The sequence below is a fragment of the Octodon degus genome, unplaced genomic scaffold (assembly GCF_000260255.1).
Source record: "Octodon degus isolate 3935 unplaced genomic scaffold, OctDeg1.0 scaffold00017, whole genome shotgun sequence".
Taxonomy (NCBI): domain Eukaryota; kingdom Metazoa; phylum Chordata; class Mammalia; order Rodentia; family Octodontidae; genus Octodon; species Octodon degus.
This window is the reverse complement of record NW_004524593.1, coordinates 24,039,803-24,059,137: the sequence shown is the minus strand read 5'-3', so window position 1 is coordinate 24,059,137 and position 19,335 is coordinate 24,039,803. Positions and strand designations below refer to the sequence as shown.

The 19,335-nt window shown below is 57.4% G+C and overlaps 1 protein-coding gene across 3 annotated transcripts in view; it reads right to left on the bottom strand.

Moving 5' to 3' along the window:
• Positions 1-18,646: 18,646 nt before the first annotated feature.
• Positions 18,647-19,335, bottom strand: part of Cnih3 (cornichon family AMPA receptor auxiliary protein 3) — a 47,119-nt gene continuing 46,430 nt past the window's right edge. For 2 of the 3 annotated variants that reach the window (XM_023710356.1, XM_023710357.1), the window contains one exon: positions 18,647-19,123. Coding sequence is in view for 2 of the 3 variants with exons in the window: in XM_023710357.1 (XP_023566125.1) it covers positions 19,096-19,123 (28 nt within the window). In the remaining variant the exon portion in view is untranslated. The remainder of the gene's footprint in view (positions 19,124-19,335) is intronic. The other variant, XM_004626897.2, reaches the window with a different exon arrangement.

The following is a 19,335-nucleotide window of genomic DNA, read 5'->3' as shown; positions in this document are numbered from 1 at the left end:
GAGGCTCAATCTGTTAAAACCAGCTAGCCCAGGCTTTCTCAGAGGCGGAGAGGGTCATCCTGGACACCACAGCGCCTGCCCCCCGCCTCCCCTCCAGTGTCTTGAAACCTCCAGTAACTGTGAGCTAAATAAACCTTTCCTTCCCTCATTTTGAGTGTTGGGTATTTGTTCCAGCAACGAGAGAAGAGTAACTGAGACAGGAGTAGGCCTTCTGTGAAGAATTTCCTGGTCTGTCTCAGCATCTTCTAACGGCTGCAGCCAAAGGCCGTAAGGTGCAGATTGCCCACTTCTTTGTCAGTCATTCAACGAACACCCATCTGCTCATGAGGGGTGTTTTCCAGCATGGGTCTTGTTACTCGCCAACAGTGATGCCAAGAGGGGGGAGAGGACTGCTTGGGAGAGGGTGCCAGGGACCCCGTGGAGAGGAGGGCGGCGTGCATCACTAGCAGGGCCGCAGGGGCAGGGGAGGGGCCAGGAAGGTAGGAGCAGGAGGACAGTCAGCCTAGAGCTGGCCGCTGTGGGCTCTTGCAGTCGCTTCAGGGGAGGGCCATCCCGAGTTCTTGAGACTTGGGCCCTGGGGACCAAGACACGGCAAAGCTGGCCGAGCGTGTGGTCCCGTGAGAGTCCAGCCCGCACAGACTGCTGTGTGCTCATAGGCAGCCTCTGCTGGTCCAGGCCTCAGGCCCCTAGCCCCTTGGGAAGGGGTAGCAAGACCCCAACACCAAGCAAGCAGCTCCGAGTTACAGGAGGGAAGCACCGCAGCCAGCAGCACCAGAGTAGGGGGGACCTAACAGGAATTAAGACAAGTTGTACACCTGTACCAACTTCCCATTGGGAATGTGGTCATTAGAACTCCAACTATGTGCTAATTAGAAGAAGGAAGAAAAAAACAGAGCTGGGGCAGCCCTGAGGGCCCTGGGTGGACTGGCTGGAGAGGCTGCCAGTGCTGGGGGCCCTCTGCAGCCTTTTCTGTGTGGCTCTGGGGGTAATGGGGTGCAGACCCTGGGGTGATGCACTCCTCCCAGGTGTTGGGGTGAGCCCAGCTCTCTCCAGAGTCCACCAACCTCAGGCCTGCTCGAGTCACCCCTCCAGGAAGCACAGCTCAGCAATGCCCAGACTTCAAACAATGAAACGTAACAAAATTTCAGCTTGATTTTCATATCCACTAGATGGAATAAGAAAATGCCAACCTCCCCTTACGGCTTCTCAAACTCACATTGACACCTTTTGGAAAAGTGAAATAAAATTAAACCCTGTTCCATCTCCAGGATACCTAACTGCTCCATAAGCTCGGTGCTAAGAATCACAGAACTGTCTTTTTACACAGATGGTCAAATCCTTTCTTTAGCTCTGGCACGGCTTCTGCTATCCAGAGCAGTATAAAGCAGCAGGGACCTTCCGGTCTTGCTGCAGCCCTGCTCCTCGGCAGTGGAAAGGAGACGATAGGCTGGGCAGTGCAATTCCAGGAGGCAGGGCCCTGGGGCTTACAGCCGGAGGAGCCGGTAGCACAAGAGCAGCAGCAGAGGAATCACGGGACGCGAGATGCTTTTCATCAGAACAACTCCAGCGTGTCACCAGATCCGTCCTCTGCCCAGGCAACTCATCCGAGTCCCCTTCCAGCCTGTGGGGAGAGCTCTCTCCCCCGCATCTGCAGCTTGCTCAGGCAACTCTGGACCCTGAGCTGACTCCCGTGGGCCCAGTCTCCGCTCCTTCCCCCATGCACTGCTCCTTGCACCCCTCCTCCACTTCTTGGGTTCTTGTGATGCAGCTGGTCCCTCCTGGACAACCCAGGGTCCCCCTTCCACCTGTCTCATTGCTAATCCCAATTCCACTTGCAATGTGAATTTCACTTGCCATGTGGGACAGCACCTTCGCGCTCCTGGGAGCCCTCACTCGCTCCCTACACCCCCAACTCACCTCAGCTTCAGCCCAGTCCTCACCTCACAGCCAAAGTGACCCCATGACCAACCACCCCTTTGCCTCTTCATAGTTCCCACAGCCTGCAGCACTCCTCCGTCTCCACAAACTTAGTTTGCACGTGTGTCCTATGGGCAGAAAGCCAATACGAACACAGGAGTCCAGCGAGGTCTCTGTGCCACCGTCACCCACACTCCAAGGTACCCTCCCCCCCCCATGAGGGTCACTGTCTGCGTCACTTTCCCGTTGCTGGGACAGAACACCGGACACCTGCAACCCAAAGGAGGGAGGGTCTATTTGCACTCCCAGTGTCAGAAGGTCAGCCCAAGGTCTGCTGGTTCCAAGGCAGAAACGTCGTGTAGAAGCTGCTCACCCCGTGCAGCAGGGACACAGAGAGAAGGGAGGAGCCCGGGGGGAGAACACAGCCTTCCTGATGGCACCCCAGGCTCCCACCTCCCCAACCAGCCCTGCTGCCTCACAGCTGTTTCAGCAGGGAGTTCATCATTGGATTAACCCACGGATGTGCACAGCACTCCTTACAAAGCTCACCTTGAACCCCCTGAGCCTTTGGGGACATCCTAGAACTAACCCTTATGGACGACCGCCAACCTCCGTCCACCTTTGCCCACTGTGAAGGCTGACCCCTGCTGGCGTGCAGCGCCCACAGCCCCCGTCCCAGCTCGGCCATGCTCCCCATGCCTGTGCAGGCAGCAGCTCCTCAGGAAGGAAGCTGCTCCTCCTTCCAGTGTTCCTCTTCCTTTCCTAGCACAAGCCTGCAGTCTCGGATCTCATAAAGTCTGCATAGCGCACTGTCATAGCTGCTTTCTCATTGCTAGGACAAAATACCCGACAGCCACAGTTAGAGGAGGAGAGGTTTATTTGGGCTCAGTTGGTAGAGCTTTCTGTGCATGGTTGGGTGGCCCCAGGGCAGAGTGGCATCAAAGAGGAGAGACAGTCCATGACACAGTGCACAGGGGCAGCTAGCCTCGCTTCTTTTTGTCCCATTACCTCTCTCCAGGCTCTGAGTCTACTGATCAGTGCCACTCACACGCAGGATGGGGCTTCACTCTTCAGTAAATCCATTCAGCCTCCCAGAGATATGCCAATCCAATTCGGGGCTGATCCAGGGTCACACACCCTTTGTCTAATTTCATATACCTTAGATCTGATCACCTCCAAAGAGTTCCACCTACAAGTGCATGAAGCTTTGCAGGGACATTGAGATGCAAGCTGGAACATGCACTTCAAAGATAGAACTCGGCTAAATGTGGGAAGACTCGTGGACCTGCTTAGGCTGCCTCTCCAACTCTCCAGCCTTCAGCTGTGTCTGCCAGAGCCCGGGCTCACCTGTATGGGGCTCTGCTCCAGCAGCAGGGTGACTTTGCTTCTGCCCCAGCCTCCCTGGCCCCGGACAGAGGTAGCTCTGTGCTTGGTTCTGGGGCTTTGGAGTAAGGAGGCAGGAAAGGGACATGATGTACTTCTAAGGGCTGGGGTTCATGTACCTACATCCCCTTCTTCAGGCAGACAGAAGCAAATCTGAAATGTGGTGTCTGGTCTTGCCTAGAGCCATCTCACTCTGCAGTTGCTCCAGGACTGCATTTCACAGACGTCCTGGCTTCTGAGCTGCTGGGTCAGTGGCTGGGCCTGACCTCACAGGTTCTAGTTTGAACCTGAAGGCATGAAAAAGGACCCAGGCTGAAGGCTCAGTCCTGGAGCTACTGAGAGGTGGGGGATCTCAGGAGCCAGGGCCTGACAGGAAGAAGTGGTCACTCTGGGAGGAAGTTCTCCGCTGGGGACCTGTGTGATGCCCGCTCTCTGGCCTTGGGATAGGAGTGGCTTTTCTCCCCATGCACTCCACGTGATGTGTGCCCACCACAGGCCTGTAGCAGCAGGCCGCAGACCAGGGACCACAACCCCAACTTCGAGCCTCGTCAACCCATCCTTTAAGCTCCTCTCCTGGATGTTTTGCTGAAAGGATGGAGAGCTCACTAATGCTGGCACTGGTGGTTTTCAGTGTGGACTGGCTTATTTAACCCTCTCTTCTCACCTTTATCAGTGAACAGGAGGAAAGGGGTCTATACTCAAAATGCTGAGAGAGAACCTGAAAATGGTAAGTGCCTGCCCACAGCTGATGCCACTGCTGAGGAGCTGGGGCTCCCCAGAGCCCAGTGCCCCGTCCATAGCCACGGGGAGAAGGGTGGTGCCACACCCAGCAGCCCAGAAGAGCAAGCTAGGCACATAGCTCCCTGCTCCTCCGTGGGATGGCATTGCCCATGGGCACGACACTGCCCTTGGGCATGTGTGCGCTGAGGCCCCGTCCGTGCCCAGGGCCCATCCTCCCTCAAAATTGCTGGGGTCAGAGTTCGAAGCCCTCAGTATGGGGCTTCAGTGGCCTGGCTCACGTACCAGCCAGTGACCCAGGAGGAGGGGACACTGGCACCTGGGAGGCACTGGGTGCCTCCGTGTACTGCCTGACCAAGGCCAAGACCAGTGACTACCTGAGCGGCCTGGTTCCCAGCCTGACTCCTGGGTGTCTGAACATAGCACCTGCTAAGCCCCCACTGTGGGGTACTTGCAGAGATGGGGACAAAAATCATCACTCTCGGCTACAGACTTCTGTGGCAGCAGGAACCAGAGTGTCCCTCTTGCCCTCCCATGAGCCTTGAGCCCACTGTGGCCCTTGCTGGTGGTCCTTCTGGACACTGCTCTGGTGGGGAGGACAAGTGCCACCCACTACACCTGGGCCCTCCCCACAGCATGGAGCCCCAAGTCTGAGGAGCCGCTGTGCTGCTCAGTCCTGCAGTCCTGTCCCCTCCAGCCCGCCCCACAGGGTCCTATGTAGCTGGGCACGGAGTGTCTGTCAGCATGCTTCACCAGCCGAGGCCAGAGCCCTGCTCTGCTGCTACACCCTGTACCTCCTCTATCTGGAGCTATCTGGACTACGGTGACACTGGCCTCTGTCTTTCTCTCTTGTGCTGGCTCAGGGAATAGGGCTATTGCTCAGAACCCCAAGACTGGATAGTCAAGTCCAGGAGACTTGACAGCATCCCCACCTCATGACTGGCGGCCCTGCGGGAGCCAGCCAAAACAGGAAGCCCCAGCAGACTGAGGTTGGAGCCCCAAGAGCTGGGCCCAGCCACTCTAGGGACAGCGCTGAGGGACGGGCTATCAGCCACCTTCCTCAGAGAGCGGCCTCTCCACAGCCCCCAGGCATTGTGCTTTTCAGACAGCAGCTGAGCCTCTAGCCTGAACTGCTGGGCCCAGCCTTTCCCCACACTGTGCTCAGAGGGGAGAGGGGTGCAGGTACCAGCAGTGACGAGGGCAGAGAGCCCGCTAATGAACACGGCTTATTTCTATCCTCCACTTCCCACCTGAGACAGCGCTATTTTGGTACTGGTCAGCCCTTCCAGCCCAAAGCTGGGCCTGCTGCCGCAGGGGCACATGGCCTAACCACACTCACCCTCCCTGGGCAGCACAGCTGGGGCTGAGGACAGGGCTGTGAGCAGGGGGACAGCAGCCAGGGCTGCAGACAGCATAACAAACCCAGGACTTGGACCCACCGGAACAGATCCTGTCACCAGCCACTTCCTCAGGGCCTGCTTCTGGAAGCATTTGGTGGGGACTCAGGACTAGGCACCACCCCTGGGGAGGAAGTGGAAGAGGGCCCCCAGCCCCCAGCCCCAGCCTCAGCCCCAAGCTGCTGCTGGTGCCAGAACCCAAGGCTGCAGTCACTGTCCAGCCCTGCATGAACCATGTCCCTGCTTGGATGGACTTGGAGATGGATCGGCCCCAGGGCAGAGCAAGCCCAGACCCCAGAGTCAAGCCCAGCCCAGCCTGGCCCAGCGGGCCTGGGGCATGCAAGGACGTGGGACTGTGGAGCCAGCCCCAAGCCACCTGGAGCTGTGGATCCTGGGTGATCTCCCTGGTCCCATCCCCATCCTCGTGGCTCCCCAAAGGGTCCTACCTGTGTGTGGTTTGCTCTACAGGAGCCCCTGCCATAGCTGTTGCTCTTCTCAGAAACCCAAAGAGAAATGGGGCCAGATCCTGGGCTGGAACCCCAGAACTGTGAGCCAGAGTGACCATACTCTGCCGGAGCGATGGCCTTAGGCACTGGCAACAGCCGTCACCGAGCTGATGGACAGAGCTTCTGGTTGGCACAGTGAGGAAACCGCAGCAACCGTGTGCTGAGAGGAAAAGCCCGAGCAGTGGGAGCTCCATGTGCCCAGCGGGCTGGACCTGGCCACCTGGCCTGCAGGCTGTCTTCCTGGTCAGCACCACCACCAAGCAACACTGGAGAGGCCCAGGTGTGGAGACTCTGCTGCCCGGCTCCCTTGCTCCCTCCCGTTCATGGTCTTGTGACTACAAAAACTGCTCGGGGGAAGGAGCCCAAGTGGGCCTTCCTCTCGGGAATCCCCGCTCCCAGATGGACGCCTCGTGGTTAGTGCTCATCCGGCTGCAAGTGGAAGCCAGTCCTATGTAGACAGCCCTGCTCGCAGTCCTCGGTCAACTGCATCAGCGCAGACCATGGCTGGCCTGGGGCAGAGCGCACAGCCACAGCGACCCCACGATGGGCACACGGAGCTCCCACTGCTCGGGCTTTTCCTCTCAGCACACGGTCGCTGCGGTTTCCCCACTGTGCTGACTGGAAGCTCTGTCCATCAGCGCGGTGACGGCTGTCGCCAGTGCCTGAGGCCATCAGCTCCGGCAGAGTGTGGTCACTCCGGCTCACAGCTCTGAGGCTCCAGCCCAGGATCCGGCCTCATCCCTCTTTGGGCTTCTGAGAAGAGCAGCAGCTGTGGCATGGGCCCCTGGTGGAGCGAAGCGTGTGGAGGACCCATTAGGAAGCCAGGAGGATGACCACGGGACAAGGAGACCACCAAGGACCCCAGAGCGCCACGGTGGCAACACCCCACGGCCAGGCACAGACTCTAGCAGCTGAGGCCACAGCTGAGGCCACAGCCAGGAGGACTAGACAGGACCACTCGGCTGTAGCGGCAGAGCCGAGGTGCAGTCTGAGTTCTGGCCAGCGGCAGGGCTCAAACTCTCACTCAGGTCACCAGACTTGAGTGCCCCCATAGAGCCCTCGCTGGCCAGCACCCTTCTACCTGGCCAGCTTAGGGGTCCCCTAAGTGCTCACAGGTGCCCCAGCTGCCCACTGCCTGGACAGCTGGAGTCGCCAGTGCCCCACAGCCCCAGACCACCCTGTCCTGTGCAGCCCAGTTACACTTCTTGTTCTTTTTTCCAGTGGGGAAGTTGCTGCTGTGCCTGGCTGACTCAACCATTTAAAAGATCGTGATGAGACCCAAACATGCCGCACCGTCCCCGTCCCTTTGGGAAGCTGACATCTGGGAAGATGTAGCCACCAGTTTGCTAACTCAAGCAGCTCGGCCCTGAATTGCCCTCCCTCTCACAGCTGAGCTGGGCTTCTTTTGTCTATAGTATGACAAGCATTTAAACAGCAGCAGCCTTAAGTTATCCAGACCAATGTGGTGGCAAATAGAAATCTGCCTCTTTCCTTGATTTCTTTCAAGATGAAAATGGGTGTCACCACCATCAGAGATTACTCTTCACAAATTCTGTACATCCAACAAAATCAGCAAAGCATGTTATTGATAATTAACTGATTAGCATCGTCACTGGGAGATGGGACATCCCTGGACCTGGAGTCACTTTTCTCTGCAGCTGAGCGTTACCCCTGGCCCTGACTCAGCTCAGGTTGGGTCCTGAGCTGCGTCTGCCGCTTGGCAGCTGAGAGAGAGCACAGTCCTGGTCTCAGTTTCCCCGCCTGTGTGTGTGGCAATGGGCTGGGGCCTCACCGATGTGAGCTTTGGGAGGGCCGAGGAAAATGACCCAGGCATAGTGCCAAACACGCTGATATGTGTCTGTGAAGTTACAGCCATTCGTGTTTTAGAAGACCAGTCCTGTGTGAGATATTCTCTCTCTGAGGAGCATCCCCCTAGTGAGGCAGCCTCCTTAGGTACACCACCGCCCCATCGGCCTGCGGGGCCACATGGTGTCAATCCAGCTTCCTAGGTCTCCAGGGGGATGGGTCCAGGGGGCCGTGCCGAGGCCCCAGGTGCTGAAGGCCTTTGTGTAGGAAGTGGTGTGGCACTGCTGGGACCCTCGCATGTCCACCCACCAGCTGCCATTCTTCTCAGGAGCTCAGAGTGCCATGTGCAAATGCTGCGTGAGGACTTGTCCCCTTTATGATTCAGGAAAATGACAGGGCAGTTTGACATGTTCAGACAGGCGCAGTCTTTTCTTTTCAATTATTTCCAGTCAACATCAGCAGAACCCACAAGGGAAGGCTAGTGTTAGCTCAAAGGGTAGCGGGCAGGTCTGTGCTTGCCCATCGTGGTCAGGACGTCCAGCCGGTGTCCGAGCAGAGTCTGTATGGCACAGCCGCCATTCCTGTGCCTGCACTACACAGCTCTCCTTCTTCTGCCCCGTCCCTGTGATCCTCCCTCCAGGCCGCACTCCAGAGCTGCTGCTACCCAGCTCGCCTTCCCACAGGCAGGTCACCTGCCCCAGCTGAGCTCTCCGCAGATCAGCTCTTTAGTCCACTACTTGTTGGGACAGAGATGGGAGCACAGTCCATGGTGAGCGGCAAGAAAACAGGAAGTCACAGTGGGTCCTAACCCTCCCGAGCTAGGCTCAGGCCATCTCCGACTGGTAGTCAAAGTCCTGTTACAACCGCAGGAGTGGCCACATAGGGAAGTCCTGAGGTCCCTTGCTGCTGCATGGCCCGGTGTCACCAGGGTGCACTTGGGCCCTTGTGTTAGCCTCACACCTGAGCCCCTCACCTGACCCCAGCGCTCCAGGGATTTTACCACAGTGTCGCACCTACTCCTCTCTTGTTTTGTTCCTTTTATCAAGTACATACTCTTTTCCAGATGGTCTCTCAAGATCCTTTGGGAGTAAGAAGCGTGCCTTACTTATTCTACTTCATAAGCTTCACCACACTGTCAGAGCTTTAGGAGACATAAGCCCTCAGTGAACGCCAGCCGGCACGGAGCGCGAAGCTGAACACTGTGACGCAGCCCGAGTCCTCGCCCAACAACCCCCACGGGTGTCTGCTGACTGGGCGAGTGAACTCTCCTGTCTCCTATTTACACACGTTTGTCTCATTTGCCAGCCTGGTTTTCTGAGAAACAATTAGAGTATAAGAGGATGAGACAACAGTGCGAGGGTGGGATGAGATGCGGGGTGTTAAGCACCAAGCCTGCTTTGTGTGGGCACTGCTGGCTTCCTGCCCCTCTTCGCTGGCAGAGGGAGCTGGCTGCATATTTAGAAAACATCCCCACAGCCCATCCTCTCAGATCTTCACTTGAGTCATTTTCCAAAGCCCCCGCTTCCTCAGGAGCTGCACAGCCGGTACCAGGGCAGCCACATTGAGTAAAGGAAGCTGCAGGGTGGGTCTACACCACTGGTCTCAGAGGAAACCTGTGAATTCTCTTGGCGCTATCTGCTGCAGTCTACACAGGCAGTGTCCTCAGCACTGTCACTCGCCCTGCCATGGAGGGAAAGCGCAGGACCCCGACTGGAGCCTGCTTAGCACTGCAACAGCCAGTTCCGCCGGGCTGAGTGTCTAACCTGGGGCCCACCCTGTTCCATGCCATCCGCCTCCTGGCCACATTGGAACCTGACAGACAACTCCCTGAAGACTCTGCTTCAAGGCATCTGAAAGGAATGGCCCAGAGACCCAGCCGGGGGCCTCTCACATTGGCCCCTCCACTTCCACCTTTGTGAAATGGGTGTGTGATTTTGCAATTAAACGCAGCCACTTAGATAACGCACTTCATGTGCTGCATGGACTCAGCACTGCTGGATGCTGCTGGCCACTGCAAAAGTGACCAGCGTGCGACAGGTCTCTAGGAAGCACGCACGCAGTGGCCACGCTGGGTGGTGAACACTCGAGGAGAAGCGGGGCTGGAACAGCGTAGGGACCACGTGGCCTCGTTTGCTACTCCTGCCTCCTCTGCACTTTTGCTCTCGGTGGTTGTAAAACTGTGCCTAAGCAAATGACGTGTGGAGGCCATGCTACGCCCCAGAAATCACACCCGTGTGCAGCCTGCTCTGCCTCCAGCCCAGGTTCCGATACTGTGACTTCTCTCCCACCCTCTTGGCTCAGCCTGGGGGAAGCTGTGTGCCACGCTGCCAGAAGGGCTGACACTCGGGGTGCTCGGTCTCCCCCAGCACCCAAGGAGGGGCCTCTTAGGAGCAAATCCCCAACCTGGCCAGGATGCCTGCAGCAGCAGCATCCTCTGCACTCCCCTGTGTTGTGGCTGGGGACCGTGTCCTGCAGGTGAGCAGCTGGAGTGGGGAGGAGGGTCCTGCCACAGAGGCCACGCACAACCACGCAGGCTCCACTGTCGCTGAGCTCCATCTCCAGACGGGAACCCCACCAACCCCGCCCAATCTGAGGTTCAGCTGTCAAACATGAGGACGCCTTGAGCACGGGGAGGACATGAAGAGGGCTGTCCATGGCACAGTGAGGCTGGCGGCACAGGACAAGCTCCTGTGCCAAGGAGGCTTCAGGAGTGAGGAGGGCAGGGAGCTGGCTGGGCCCTACTGCTATGTGGGTGGCACTGGAACACAGGCAGAGCGATAGGCCCAGGACTCAGAATGAAGCCCGGTGTCACAGCGCAGCATCAGAACAGAGAGTCCCCGAGCAACTTTGCTTTCCCAAGGAACACTTGGGAACTGCAGAGGCCCGGAAGGGGGCCTGCGTCCCCCCAGACACGTGGGCCTGCCCCAGCTAAACGCCTGGTGCGCGGCAAGGGCAGCCTCTTGTCTGAGTGTCCACCTGTGTGTCTGTCTGAGGGTCACGGCCCTGCCAGCACAAGACAACATTCTCCTAAAAGCCACTTCTCCTTCTCAAGAAATAGCCCATGGCCCACAAACGCAGAAGCCAGAAACAAGCCTTTCCACCCAGCCCTGTCAGCACTATCTTCTCACAGTGTTTCTGAAAAGCTATCTCCACCTCTTCCTGGGCTCAGAACCTATCCGAGTCAGGGCTCAGGTCCGGCGTGCTCCACCCAGCTCACCCTGGCTCCACATTCACCCTCCGTGGTTGTGACCCTAGGCAAGGAGGAACGCTGTCTGTGCTGCACCTCCCTGGCAGGTAAACAGGAAGTCATCATTCCCCGGACACACAGAGGAATGACGGCAACAGTGGTGGTCGCCCTGAAGCGCGTGGAGCGAGCTCACCACACAGCCCGCACCACGTGGTTCGCCTCACCTGGGCCTCCTCAAACTTTCCCACATGCCCAGAGCTGCTGTGCTCCCTACCCCGGCTGCACCGCTGTCTCCATGGAAATGTGCTGACCACGACCCCCTCCTCCCACAGCTCCTCACCTCAGGACACCCCAAGTCCCTCCCCTGACCCTGGCCTAGTCCCTCTGACCCACCCAAAAGAGCCCAGCAGGTGGGAACAGCACCCCTCAGCCAAGCTGGTAAGAGCTGCCCACCAACAGCTGCCAGTAATGAAAATGCACTACCATTCCTGAGCCCATCTGCTCCCCGAGAAGAGTCCCCTGAATGCAGCTGGCTGGCAGAGGCCAGGAAGACTCTGAAGACACAGTCTTGGCCCCTGGGCTGTGTGCAGCTACAAAATAATCAGAGTGACATGATTTCACAAAGTCTGAAGCAGCCCATAATCAAACACATGGCAAGTGAATTACTGAAGAACTACCCTGACGGATAGCAGGGAAACTGCAGTGATGTCTGAGGTGGAGAAGAGAATGGAATTAGGGAGGCATTCAGCGCCACTGGAGGTTCACAGGCTGAGGTCTCCGTCACAAGCTTTGCCGACGACCACGCTCTGATCTAAGAACTCAGCGTTGAGACATCTGACTAAAATTAGTGGTTCCATGTGGAACTCACACTGGCAAAGCGATAATTTTAGAAAACTGACTAATAAATTTAACCTTGTTCATAAATTTTGTACAGATGGTCATTGATCTCAGCAAAAATAACTTTAGGAAAATGAAAGTGGAAAAATTTGGAAAGAGTCTAACGTTGCTATGTTAAAAAATGCCCAGGGAATTAAACTGGCCTGGAATATCTTTCTCAGGAAAGTGAGTAGCACAGGAACAGTTCTCATTTTATTTATTTTTTATTTTTTGTATTTTAGGGAAGGGTCTACAGAGTGTTCAGGGTCTCACTATTAGATCAGACTCCTAGTGATCCGCCTGTTTACAGCCTCCCAAGAGCTGGGATTACAGGTGCACGCCACCATGTCCAGTCTCAATTGCCATCTCAGTGCACCCCAGGGGCAGAGCCGGCACTGCAAGCCTGGGGATTGAACCCCTCGGGTTCCTGCGCCTGCTTGCAGGTGCTTTAATCCACTGAGCTATTTGGCCGGCCCCCAATTCTCATTTTTAGATGTGAGGTGAAATGTTGATCCAGGGGTCAAAACCGCATACTCAGACACTTCCTGCCCTCCACCGGTCGGCTGCGTCCAGGTGATACTCTTCAGGGGAGCAGAGCTGACAGTGCCCTACCTCTGGTCTTGCAGGCTGATCCTCTCAGGCTAGCCCTGTCAGCTCAGATCCCACTGTATTTTAAGCATCTCCCTGAAGCAGAAAAAGTCTGCTCCATCAGTGATGGCTGTAGTGTTGAGCCCACATGTTGGTATAGGAGTTTCCAAACTGCAAACTGACTTCATGTGAATAATCTCATTCATATCCATATCACCCTTGAAAATTACGCATTAAAACTCTCACCTCACAGTTGGCAAACTAGGCCCCGGAAGGTTGAAAACATGCCTGCGCACATATAACTGAGGAGAGGTGACGTCAGTTTAGCCCTTCTCACTCCAAGACCGCGGCTCAACCATGATGCAAGATTTGTGGATTAACATCCCAGCCCCAGCTGCACACAACCTGGGGCAGTCATCTGTGTGGGGGGCCTGGTGCCCCCAGCCACAGTGCAACAGGACAGACCCAGGAGTGACTGGGACCCGGGAGTTCCTCTCCACTCCTCGCTGCCCCAACACCAGCCCCCTCCCTGACCTCTCAGGAGGGGGCAGACGTGGGGGGGGGTAGGTCGTGTCCCTCACTGAGGTGAGGGGGTGGCAGCCCTCCTGTCACCAGCTGGGCTTCACTTATGCACTGCCCCTCCAAGCACTGGCCCAAGAACCCCCCAGTTCTATACATAGTGGAGTCCCTGAGTCACATCTGTCTGAGCCCTACTAGGAGCCAACCTGGGCCCTTTAGGAACCAGGGATCACAGTGGTCCCCAAATGTGGCCCTGCCCCCATCCTGACTTTCCCAAGCCAACAAACACTGCCAGGAGGACTGGCCTTTCTCTTCCCTTGACTGAGGGTTACAGTCCGTCATTTAGGGATTTACTAGAGAAACAGATATAACATAAGATGTATACATGTATAAGAGACCACAAGCTTGGCTTATGATGGTCAGCCACAGAGTCAGATGAGGAAGCGTGCAGAGGGCGTCTGCACACTGGACACTGAAGGATGCGGTCCAAGGTCTGGAGCCCACCGCAGTGTCCTGTGCCAGTCCTTATCAGGAGGCCGATGGGTCTAGGACGGAAGGCCAAAGGATCCAAGGCAGAATCCGAAGCGCTATGCTAGAAGCCCAGCGACACTATCCAAGCTGAAGGCGAAAGCCGGAGCTCCTCCGAGGAGCAGGAGCCCACCAGTCCTTCCTCATGTGCCTTCCACCACCCCGAGGATGAGCCGCCTCACGACAGACCTCTACATCTCACCAGGAAGCAGCTAGCCCAACACCACAGGAAGGGCAAAGGGGCGGCCCCACCATTTCTGTCCTCCACTCTTGAAGCCTTGCACCCCTTGAAACACCTTCAGCCTGGCCCGTGGCATGGACTCTAGCCACCTTGCTCTGGAAAGGTTCCGACCTCTCACCCTCCCCTCAGAGCACATGTCCAGGAACTGGCCTCTCAGAGCACGTGACCTCTGGAAATGCTGGGAAGTGACAGTGCTAGCACCTGCCCCCAGAGCCCGGGGCCTCCACTCTCCATCTGGGGCGATGAGGGCTGGGGCAACCCCACCGCGGCTCCCGCGGGCCTGCCACACATCCCCGCAGGGGCCACAGTTCCACTGAGGCCCTCACACACCCGGCCACTGCTCCAACCTTCTTCTGCCTCACTTCTGCACTTTGCTACTGGCCTCCTCAGGGTGACTGTCCCTCCCAGGCCTTTGGGACACCCCTGGGAAACCTTCCTAAAGCTCCAGACTGTAGGCTGTTGTCACTGCAGCAGTTCAGGCAGGCTGTCCCATTCAGGGCCAGGTGGCACGCCTCACCACAGTTTGAAGACAGGACTGGCATTTCACAGGCAGCTTGTTTCCTCTCCTTCCCCTATGCGAGACATCAGACACATTCCAGCCTGAAAGGCGAAGATATTTTTCTGGTATGTGGAGCATTTCTGAAAAGGACAGGGTTTCCAGCTCAGCCTGGGATGCATCTGAACAGCAGCATTGTGGTGGCATTTATGTCTCTTTGTTGGCTGGCAGGACAAGACCATCTCCTGGGACTACTGCATCTCAGAACCAAAAGGCCAGTGTCTGAGGTCCCTGAAGTCCAGTGGGAAGCTAGATCTGCTGCAGGGAACATGGCTCAGGGACTAGGAAGCCATAGGCAGGTGGGGATTGGGCACAACTTGGAGCTAGAGGGAGAAGGCGCTGTTGTAGAGCTTGTGTCCTGTGCCAGGCTCAGGACAGGTGCCTCTCAGACACAGAGATGAGCCCTCATACACGGGGACAGGGGCTCACACACATGGGGACAGGGGTGACACATACATGGGGACAAGGACCTCACACACAGGGAAAGGGAGTCACATGTGGGAACGGTGTCCCACGTGGGGCCATCCCTCACAGGCACAGGCTTCCTCACATGAGGACGTCCAGGAGGCAGGCAATAGAGCAGAGTGGTATCTTATTCCCTGCGGGATTCGGCTGAGGCCTACATGCTGCTTGAGGACGTGGAGCCTCTGGGACAAGCCTGTCTAGGGTGAGGCGCTGGCCCAAGGACAGGCCCTAGGTCTAAGCCAAGAGCTTTCCTGTGGTCAGCAGAGACAGTCTCCCAGCCCTACAGGCCATGACTACCTGCTGAAATCCAGGTGTCTGTGTCCCCACAGCCCCAGTGGTGACAGCCCGGTCCTGGGCTGCTGGGAGGTGGTGACTTCAGGATGGGGGTGCTGAGGTACGGGGGTGCCCTTGGGGGCTTAGAGACCTGTCTGTTTCTCTCTCTTGCTTTAGTGGTGCAGTGAGCACCTCTGCTCCCAACGTGAGGGGCTGCATCAGGCCCAAACCCACAGTGGCAGGCCGGGCCACACACGCAAGTATGTCACAGCAGAGGAAGCGCCTGCCATTCCCAGAGGGAGCACCCCCTGAGGCTCAGGCACACACACGCTCGCCCTGCCCCGCCAGTGGGGCATCACTGAACACCAGGTGTGGACGGGCACAACCCAACTGCCTCAGGGCCTAGTGTTCCCCTGTCCACAAACTGAGTGACTTAAGAAGTTTGGGACCTTAAATGTACCTCAGTGACCAGGCGGTGATGAGTTCTGACTTTGTTTTCCAATGTATTTATACTTACATAATGGCTTTCACAGCTGTGTGTCACCACTGTTTAATAAAATCCTTGACTCTGGATCCTGTTCCCGCTCACAGTAGCCTCCTTCCAGCACAAGTGGACACTCAGGGCCCCAATGCCAGGCAGAGCTGGGAGGAGAAGGAACAACTGGGGTGGGTGGGCGCTGCCAGGAGATGCATCTGTTGGGCAGTTCTGACTCCACCTCTACTCAGCAGTGAAACCCAGCCCCAGGCATGCCCTGGGGTCATCCCCTTCACCCACCCCTGACAAGGACAGGGTGGACACACACCCACCTGCCCTCAATGCCCAGCTGCCCATGCTCCCAGGACCCCCATTCAACCCTGTCTCTGTGCCTGGGACCAGCAGAGCCCAGGGGCCCTGGGCATGTCCCTCCCCTTTGCTCACAGTGACCCAGCAGCCCCAGGGGCCCTGGGCATGTCCCTCCCCTTTGCTCACAGTGACCCAGCAGCCCCAGGAGGTCCAGTTTGGGTCAGGAGGTTCCATAGAGTCCACAGAAGAAAGGGTTAGGAAGCAGGTCTGTGAGGATCCAGGGTGAGTGCCGTTAATTGTTGTCAAAGCACTGTGCAGCTACATTCATCTCCTTGTAGGAGAACGAAACTGTCACAAGCGTGACTACTTTATTCAACATCGGTGCAATTACCAGACTAAAAATAGGACAAAAGGGGAGATTTTCCCTGGGGAGCTGAGCTCTGTCACCCTCCTTGTGGTGTGGCTGGGACCATCCAGCCCAAGATGAAGGGAGAGGTAGGAGGAAGGCACGCTGCTCCACTGCAGTGGGAAGCTTCCTGCTGGCTGCGTCCCACCGTCCTCCAGCTGGCACAGGCTGGCACGCCTGGCGTGCAGTTGGCATCTCCCCAGATGCAAGGCTCATAGCCCAAGCCTTTGGACCACACACCCCCAGGTGCCTGCTGTGAGACTCCCACAGCCAGCAATGCCCTCTCCAGGGACAGTCACTCACTCTCCCAGCATCACTCCGTGTCCTCTGTCCCATCCCATCCCTCTCCCTGTGCTGTGGGGTCCAAATCCTCCATGGCTCCCAAGTACTTACTGTTGGTAGCTAAGATGGAAATTGAGAGGCCACCGGAAAGGGACTGGGCCCATGGAGTCAGCGCAGAAAAGGAGACGTTAACTGCAGAAAAGGAGAAGCAGGCGCACAGCACCCCCGGGACAGACAGTGCTTGAGACAGCGTAGCCTTCTGGCAAGCCTGGCGTCAGATGCACCGAGGAAGCCGGGACACCTGCCTGGCCCCCTCCCCCACTCTGTGTCAGGAGTTATAGGTGAGGGGCACTCCCACGCTGCTGTCCTATCAGGTCAGTGTTAGCTACACGGCTACACTTGCAACCCCACAGGTTGGCCTCAGCGTGGCCTAGCACGGCCCAAGACATGGTCATTTTCTCATATAAAGCCCCACAGCACCAAGGTGGAGACCCTCTTTCAGGCCTCCTCCTGTCCTTCCCTCAATAAACCTTTCACAGTCTAACTGGTTGACACGAGCTCCACACATCTGACCTCTAACAGCGTGGAGTCACCTTCCCATGACCTTCACCTCTGTAACCTTGTCTATTCCTGACTGACCTCTCCCTGAGACAGAAAGTTCACCCACTCCCACCAGGCTCCCAGAGCTCCCTCTGGTCATGGCAGTGGAGGGAAATTCTGGGTACATCTCTTCTACCCCACAAGAGCTGCCCTGCCTGGGGCCCCTCTGAGAGACCCTCCACAAGATGCCTGCACCCCCAGATCTTCCCCAAATTCTTCTTTGACAACAGCTCCACCAGTCCCACTGGAGCAGGACCCTGAGCTGCTCTGCTGGCTTTTGGAGTGAGGCGAAGGACATGGGTTTTTTTAAGTTAGGTGTATGGGTGGCTACAGAGTTAGGTGTACTGCTGTGTGGCTACAGAGAAGCCCTCAGCCCTCACCCTGAGCCTTGGCTTCCCTCTTATGACAGGGGGAGAAGGAGAGCTCGGACCTCACAGCATCCTGAGGGTCCCCAGAGGTGTGGACATGCCTGAAGCTGTGTCGTGTGAACGCAAATCTCTACGTTCACCCTCAAGAGTTAGCACTCAACGGAAGCTGAGGCAGGACTAGGAGGCCTTCAGGAGGTGGTCATAGCCCACCCTTCGCTTGCAAGTGAATTTCCATTCCGCTTGGCCTGTGTACTTGTGCCTGTCAGAGGCCACAACAGGAAGAAGGAAGGCAGAGTCTGGAGACAGAGCAGCTTCAGGCCAGGAGGGAGGCGGCCCTCACCCTGCCTCAGCCACACGCAGGGAGCCGGGTCAGGGCTGCTTGTTCTGGGACGGAGATGACTGGCTTCCAGGGACTGGAGCCTAGCAGGGCGAGACAGCCCTAGAGGTCACTCTGTGACCCAGCGGAGCCACCTGCCAGGACCCCAGGACCAAGGCCACCAGAGTCTCCCCTAGACACCATGGCCCGTCTCTGCATTGCCCTCAGCTGGTCCCCCAGAAGCCTGCATTTTGTTTTCCACAGAATTTTTAGAAGCACAGAACCTTTTGGAAACTTTGTTTTTCCCACCACCTGCTTCTTGCCATATAGAGCAAGTCCCACCCAAGCGGGGCTGAAATGAGCAGCTGGCAGGGACACCTGGCATGAACACGGGGCATGGCATGGCCCGCGATCCCATGACCCAGTGTCGACCGCAGCCAGCACACACGCAAACAGCCATGGGGCCTGACCGTGTCTCACAAGGAAGAGCAGAGACAAGGTAAATGTCACTGCCTGACTCAAACAGCTTAATGGTCTCAGCCTTGTCACCGCTCATGCCTGCGCACCGCACCCACCCAAGAAGGAGGAACCCCAGGAGGAAGACGAGCTCACCGCCCTTTGCTGAACCCTCGTGGGCTCGGGGCAGCTGTCGTGCGGTGACTGCACCGCACTGCTCAGAGGTTTTGCGCGAAGGCAGCTCTAGAGCTTGTCAGCTGCTCTGTCACTGTAACAGTAGAATATACCTCGAAAGGGTGAAGAACAAACACCTGAACGTGTAAGTATTTCAAAAGTCCCATGTTCCCTTTTTCTTCTCCCCGGATCACCACCAACACTGGACACAGCTCTGCCCCTACCCTTCCCCAAAGCCCCTCAGAAAGTCACCTCCAGACCCAGCAGATGGGGCGCAGACACCACATCCCAGCCCTGTGGGGAGCCAGGCTGCTGGGGAGGAACTGGAGTGCCCCCAGGGGCCCTCCATGAACCCCACGTCCATGGCCTGAGGGTGCAGCCCCGACTGGCTCCTGTCTTTGGCAGACACCTTCCAGCCTCCAACTTGCTCCCAGAGCCAGGCGCTCCACAGCAACAGGGCAGATTCAGAAAGCAGCACCGGTGGCTCCGTGGAGTTCAGTGTTTGTCACCTACTTCCAGGGCCACACAACCTGCACGTGGGACGTGAGTGCAGACTGACACATGGGGGCAGCAGCTGGCACAGGGACCCAGGCTGCTGCTGTGCTGTCCTGGTCCTCTCAGCCTGCTGGGCCCTCTCCCACATCCCTCTCTGGCCCTCCTCCGGGCACCAGCGGGAACAGACTCCTTGGCCTCCGCCTCCTCGTCATCTCTGTGGTGTTCGCTCTGGAATTAGGAGCTCACCAATGTGTAGATCATGCTGGTGAGGAAGATAGGGAAAGAGCATTAGTGGGAGCCTAGCAGGCATGAGCCAGTTGCCAAGAGGGGCTCACAAAGACCAGGCACAGGCACTTCTCTCAGTCCCGCCCTGGACGCCTCACTTCCACACCCACGGCGGGCACTGGACACCCCACTTCCACACCCACGGCGGGCACTGGACGCCCCACTTCCACACCCACGGCGGGCACTGGA